The 7083-nt window shown below is 39.5% G+C and overlaps 1 protein-coding gene across 1 annotated transcript; it reads right to left on the bottom strand.

Annotated features, from left to right (window-relative positions):
* Positions 1 to 540: 540 nt before the first annotated feature.
* On the bottom strand, positions 541 to 7041 carry LOC134880381 (transmembrane protease serine 2-like). Its single transcript, XM_063907315.1, has 13 exons — positions 6779 to 7041; positions 6067 to 6214; positions 5716 to 5808; positions 5515 to 5628; positions 4920 to 5049; positions 4392 to 4502; positions 4245 to 4288; positions 3878 to 4040; positions 3465 to 3637; positions 3048 to 3149; positions 2613 to 2749; positions 901 to 1053; positions 541 to 704 (listed from the first exon to the last, which is right to left on the bottom strand). The coding sequence occupies exons 1-13, from the start codon at positions 6791 to 6793 to the stop codon at positions 687 to 689; spliced, it is 1401 nt and encodes a 466-aa protein (XP_063763385.1). The 5' UTR covers positions 6794 to 7041; the 3' UTR covers positions 541 to 686.
* Between the last annotated feature and the right edge of the window lie 42 nt (positions 7042 to 7083).

The following is a 7083-nucleotide window of genomic DNA, read 5'->3' as shown; positions in this document are numbered from 1 at the left end:
TGGGGACAAGTTTGATGTGACTTCTTGAGTTTACACATGGTATCTTCATTGGCTAACAAACCTATTAAGTGAAAGAAAAAAATATATCCACAAATATATAAAAATGGGACAAATATAATAACTGTTCAGGCTTTTGTCTAAACCGGTTAACGGGGGTGCTGCACCCTATTTCTTTAAGGGGTCCTATTTTGTTTTCTGTAATTTGTTCTATAGGTTTTTGTGCATGTAAATGTTATGCAAAGGTTAAAATGTGGTCCCTCCATACTGAAAATGCAATTTTCCCCGTAAAGTGAAGCCAGAAAACCATATTTCTGTCAAAAATGGTATAATCACTCCAAAATATTGTGTGAAATACACCGTCAGTGTTTTCGCAGAGCTCCGACGTCGCGTTGTTGTTTACAGGCGTCATGTTCTCGCGAGAATTGATGTAACCTACGTATACGAGATCAGCGCCCAAGTAATGCTCTTATATTATATCTGTCTAGAAAAAACTCCTGCTGTCAATTAAAGAAAAAATAAGATAATAATAAGAACACATAGTGAATTTGAGCTTCTGACATGTATTTGAGCAAAACATTCTGCATTAAATTATGAATGAACAGCAACCGATAAAAGGAATATATAGACAATAAGTTATGTTTCTCTGTAAAAAAAAAAAAAGGAATCTGAAGTCGTTGGTTCCGTTATCAGCCATCTTGATGCTTCTGTTAAAGAAAAAATATGTTTAAAAACCGTAGGGATAAAGTAGTTTTACAGTCAAATTGAAGATGAATTACACATTATATAAACTCAGTTTTTATTAAGAATACAATGTGTATTCGCCCAGTAAAGTAGACTAGCAGTATGGAGCATTTATTGGAATCTGATATTTATTTTTGATATCTTTTTAGTTTGTTTTACCTTCATCTGATGATAAATCCAGTCCAGGAAGTAGGTGACGCTGCCATAAACTCTTGGTCTGTTCTGCTCGTTGCAGTGTTCCCCCCAAATATTGTCCCCTATGAGCCACCATACTCCGTCTTTCAGGGACACCATAGGGCCGCCGCTGTCAGTCTGAGACAAAAAAATAAAATGAGGGATATTTTTATCGACGACAGTCTATAGATAGGTGGTGGAAGAAGATATTCTACTTAAAAGCAGCAAAAATACTCTAGTTATAGTCCTGCATTCAAAAGGATACTCAAATTACTTTAACCGGCACTGTTTTTCTTTTGGTTTTTTTCCCCTTTCCTATAATGTGTTCTATAGGTTTGTGTGCATGTAAATGGTCTGCAAAGGCTGAAATCCCTCTTCCTCCATTGGACCTTTATTAACTTCGGGGGTCATGGTGACATCTCGATGGAACACTTTGGGAACGCTTCTATTGGCTAGCGCTCCAACAAATTGTAAGCGATAGGCTAAGGGGCGGGACATCTCTAAGTGGTTGACCAATCACAACAGAGCCGGCCAGCTATCCAATCAGAGCAGACTGAGCTCTGGTTTCAGACAGAGGGTGAAAAGAGGTGCTGCAGCACAGACAGTATGAGGAAAATAAAGAGCTTTTTGAACTTTAAAGCATGGAAACTTTGAGGAACAAAATACAAATATAAAACTTGAAAGTAAGCATAAAAGGGCCTCAGTTCTTCTTCCACCTCTGCATATAACCCTTATTAAGACTCCTACCATTAAGTTTGAAGACGTTATATTGATCTTAATCTCTCTTTTTGGTGAAATCCAAACAGATAATGCTTGTTATTCAGCACTAGAGGTCTTCTAAGGTTTCTCAGGAATATAAATAAGACATGATATCATGGTCAGCTGCCACCTCAGCACTCTGACTTTACATTCATTGTTGATTGGAGTGTATGAGCGGTTTCTTTTGAGTGTGTGTGTGTGTGTGTGTGTGTGTGTGTGTGTGTGTGTGTGTGTGTGTGTGTGTGTGTGTGTGTGTGTGTGTGTAACTGTTTATCTGAAGCTGTTACCATGAACACAACATAATGCAGGTCTTGTTTGACCAAGCCTCGAAGCATGTTACACAAGAGCATGGGAATGCATCGGCCTCTTTGAAGAACAGGAAGTGCAATTTGTGAAAGAAAACTGGAATTGTACCAGAAAATATGTGATTATAAAGACCGTTTGTTTCTTTCTCTCCGAGTACATTTCCACAGGATCACTCAGGTTTATTTAAAGAATGTATTTACAGCTAACACATAAACATATTAACCCCGCGGCAGTCACACTGCAATCGTCTGGCACTTCCTGTCAAATTAAAACAAACTGAATTTAGAGTCATGTCTTCATTGATTAAAAATGAGATATATTTTCATCCCAAATTAGGAAATAGTTTCGGCACAGCACCAGAAAGTGAACAGGTATTACACACAAGTTAAAAATAAAATGAAATACAAATAGAATGAAATAAACAACAATATCAAGAGCAGAAAGGATAAAGTGCTGAATAAATAAGAATACTGAATACAAAAAAATATGAAATGAACAAATAAATGAATATAAATGTATTTCCACATAAAATATAAATATTAAAATGATAATGAATATAAATGAGTATATACATTTTAATATACATTGCATGTCCAGACCTCTATGAGAAAGGAAAGTGTGTTTTTTCTTACGTGGCACATGTTGATTCCTTCGTCTGCTTCTGTGGCACAGAGCATGTCCTGAGTTATCCTCCCATTGTAAGAGACGGAGCGGTTGCAGTTTGCAGCATCAACAAGAGAAACCTGAGCCTCCATCAGGTGAGGAGCGCCTGTCAGAACAACGAGACATTAGACAAGGAATTCAAAGTGTTACTGAGTATTTCTGTCTTGCTACTATTACTTAGGCAAACAATATCTGTTTAGGTACTTCTTCCATACACATTTTCATTAAGTAAACAGTACAGTGAGTGCAGGATGAGGAATAATAAAGACTCTGGTGCCATCCTGTGGTAGCACACCACAATGGAAGCAGCACGTAAAAGGAAAAGTACTAATGCTACATTTAAATAGCATTCAATGGTTTCAATGTCTGATATCTTCACAAAACACGCAACCAAAATGTCTCACCTGTGTTTACGGTGCGACTAAACTCTGTTATCCAGCCTTTCTGAGGAGCAGAGACGTAAACACCAACGTTTGGGAGGCACACAGCTCCGATATCACTGGAGGCTACGAGAGAAGAGGATATTTCTGTTGTTAAATATCACTGTGCGGAGTCTTTTAATCCATCAGATCTGAACACAGCACGCAGTATCACCTGGTTTCAAATAAATGAAATGATAGACACTCAGATACCAGTGTGTTGTTTAGGTTTTGGTGCAAGTAAATGGTCTGCAAAGGCTAAAAACTCTGTGTTCCAGAGGGAGTTTCTCGATAAAGTAAAAGTATAAAGTGATTAACTTCACCGATATGTTTTCTGTAAGTGTTCAGAACTGTGTTTGCCCCCCTGTGTGTGTGCATCTAGTTTTAAATCCCTATTAGCACCTGTGATGTGCAGGGGTTTGGAGAGCCTCATCAGAGCGATGTCGTTGCTGTGCGTGATGCTGTTGAAGCCTTCGTGGGTTATGATGCGGCTCACAGTGTAAGCAGGGTTAAACAGAGTGTCTGAAGGACGCACGACTCCAGCATACACCAGCCAGTCTGCAGCACCAGAGGTCCTGCAGGGGACCGACAGCAAAGAACCAAATCAAACTTTATTTATAAAGCACTTTTTATACAAAAGGTAACATTAAGTGCTTTACAAATCCAAAACAACAGTACATAAGAAGACATTTAGGTCTGTCTTTTTTTCCTAGTTTCACTTATTGCATCTTTGTTTGTTGTGTGACAATCAGACCAATCAGAGCAGACCTTAAAATAGGCCTTATAGGGCCCCTTTAAAAATGAAAAGGCCTCACCATGCCACACAGTGTGCTGCAGTGAGGATCCAGTAGGGGGAGATGACGGCTCCTCCACAGCGGTGGGAGCCCCCGACCCTCAGGCTGACCTGCCAGGGCCAGGCCCCTGGAGAGGCCTGCTGCACACCTGAGGCCCTGCTGGAGTTCACCCCCCTCCCACAGTCTGAGGAGAAAAGTGCTGTTAGAGAGGACGCATACACTGCTGCAGGGGTCACACACAATCGGCTCTCTACTCCATCAGTATCATAGTTCAAAGGGTTCATAATTAAAGTTTCAAAGGCTTTAGATTCAGTAATATGTGTTTTTATATGTCTTTTTTTTTTAGTACGACATATACAACTGTATATTAGAAACAGTTATCACATACCAGTGCAATGCAATGTCACCACACTGTTGTTGGGACAGGTTTTGCTGCAGATGGCAAAAAAAAGAAGGTGTATTTGAGGTGTTATTAGGTCTTTATTGATTCAAAATGAACAACTTTATCTGAACTCATCTCCACAAGGTCACTAACCTGAGCACGAGCTGATGCATTATGGGTGATTCAGGGTTAAGGTCAGTCTTTAATATTAAGAATCCATCATCAGCGTCAGTCTGCTGGTGGCCTGATTTAAAGTATGTGCCCCTGTCAAAGCACATAACAGAAAATATTAAACACAACAGTCCTTCACATGCATTGCAGCTTCTATATCCGGTAAAAACAAATCTTTAATAAATATATTTAACAGATATTACTAACAGCAACAGTTAAGTATCACAGTGAAGTGGTTAAAAACAGACAAAAGGTATTTATTTGTTATTCCTTCTCAATTTCTTTACGTGTATAAATTACATGGATGAAGCTGAATGAAAAATAAACGTTTGGCAAAAGTTTGAATATCTTTGCAAAAGTTTATTTTATTTCTATCTTTTTTTAAACTATTTATTTTTTCTGTACACTTTTATTTTATTTGGTGTTTTGTTGTTTTTTTCGTCTTTCATTCATATTGTCTTTCTTTTTTTGTTGCTGAAACTGAAATGAAAGTGATAACAAACATGGTACCTGCTGTATCCGACGTCCTGGCAGCTGGCTCTGCCCTGCTGCTCGCTCCAGCCCTGAGAACAAACGCTCCTCCAGTTCTTACCCTGAGTCCAGTAGACCTGCAGCAGGAAGCTGGAGCCATGCAGCCGCACTGCGCACACACACACACACACACACACACACACACACACACACACACACACACACACACACACACACACACACACACACACACACACACACACACACACACACACACACACAACACACAACACATTTTATTGTACCTAATCGACGCTTTCCTTCACTTACCAATAAATACCCAATTCCCTGTATGCAGATCTGCCTTCAAAACAAAAGCATGAACTACTACTTTAATAATACTTTAAATATAGAGCAATTTACAGAAATATCTTGAGTTACAGTTTGATTTAGGAAATATATTACTTAAACTGTTAAGATACTTGTATTGTTTTGACATAAGGGCCATTTCCTGTCTTTCTCCTCATCTTATTCCCCAAGCCTTTCAAAATAAAAGCCCCACATAGAAACAGTATTTCAAAAGGAAGCTCAGAATAATGCTTGTTTGTGGTTTTGTTTAAAGGAGCTTGTTTACCACAGCTTGCTTCGTCCTGGCCTGCAGGGCAGTCCTTCACCCCGTCACACCACTGAGACTCCCACACACAGCTGCCGTCCCCACACTGCCTCCCGTGCACGCAGGGCGAGGAGACTGAGGGCCAGAGGGGACCAGGTTTAATTCACAGAGAGGATGTAGCAGCACATGAGTTATAACAGCGGATATAAACGGTGCACTCACAGTAATAAGCCAGGAGGATCCCAGTGATCAGTGTGAGCAGCAGCAGGCAGATCACAGCGACCACAGTGAACCTCACACACCTCTGTTTCACACCTGACAGGAAACACACACACACACACACACACACACACACACACACACACACACACACACACACACACACACACACACACACACACACACACACACACACACACACACACACACACACACACACACACACACTGAGACTGGAAGAACATTAACATGTATGCTGTTGACAGTTACATAAATTGAATCTATTTTAGTTATCATCTTGTACATCTACAGTTAACATCGGATTAGTTACATCCATCAGACCTTCTGCACTACCTTTGCGTTTGGGGATGGAGGGACTGATCTCAGGTGGAGGTTTCGGGGCCAGATGATGAACATACTGCGGCTGAACATCAGATCGATCGGCTGGAGGGAGTTCCCTCCCCCCGTCTTCACCGATAAAACAAGAACCCGAGTCGAGGTACTAACAGAAAAAACACATGTGACGAGAGAGAGGAAGCTTGTAATGATGCTGTTTTAAACAGGGCCTGTTATGCTCTTCCCTCTAAACATTCAAATAAATACCTTTTTGAACATTAAAGCACGGAAACATTTCACAGTAGAGGCACTTGAGCACAATAAGCCCCTTTAAAAATAACCTTTAAAACTTTTTCCAATGGTGCAAATAAATGGATATTGGGCAACCAGTCTGCCAACATTAATTCGACTGTAATTTGAGATTTTAGTTCAAATAATTGTAACATTATATTTGTACTTATAAGTGTGCAGGTATCTATATATTAATGAATATGTAGGCATGGTCCTTGATTGGAGGAGAAATAATAATAACAAATATTACTACTAATAATAATACTATTATTTAAATTGAATTGGAAAAACAAAAGCCAAGTTCTTGCAGAATTTCATAAACAAAACAGTACACATAAAATAATAATTATTTAAGTATGAATAAGACTTGCTCTACTTATAAGTGCAGCTTAATTATTGACAAGTTCTTCAAACTCATATAAATAAAATAAGAACTTACCGGATTGGTCGTCATTTTCAGTTTCAACAACTAAACCTTATGATTTACTGATGGATGCAGCGGGAAGGGTCTTCCTGAGAAAGTTGCATGTAAATAATCTGGTCCAGTCCAAGAGTCATTAAAGCTAAAAGAGACGTTTTTGAAAGATATAATTCTGGTCTCTAGCATCTCCTCCTCTTCTGCTCTGAGTTTTCACACCACGGCGATAAACACAAAGAGTGTATCTGATGTTCAGAGTGGCCACTCCTCACACTTCAGCGGTTTGAAGTGTCCCTCCTGAGCACACACAGAACACAATGAGCAGC

This window comes from Eleginops maclovinus, chromosome 18 (assembly GCF_036324505.1).
Source record: "Eleginops maclovinus isolate JMC-PN-2008 ecotype Puerto Natales chromosome 18, JC_Emac_rtc_rv5, whole genome shotgun sequence".
Classification (NCBI taxonomy): Eukaryota; Metazoa; Chordata; class Actinopteri; order Perciformes; family Eleginopidae; genus Eleginops; species Eleginops maclovinus.
Note: the sequence above shows the minus strand (reverse complement) of the source record. Positions and strands in the feature narration are given on the sequence as shown.

Coding starts and splice junctions, on each gene's coding strand:
- LOC134880381 (XM_063907315.1), bottom strand. Junction 3,638..3,877: donor GCAGCACACTGTGTGGCATG/GTGAGGCCTTTT, acceptor GGTCCCCTGCAG/GACCTCTGGTGCTGCAGACT. Junction 1,054..2,612: donor AAGGAATCAACATGTGCCAC/GTAAGAAAAAAC, acceptor TTTTTGTCTCAG/ACTGACAGCGGCGGCCCTAT.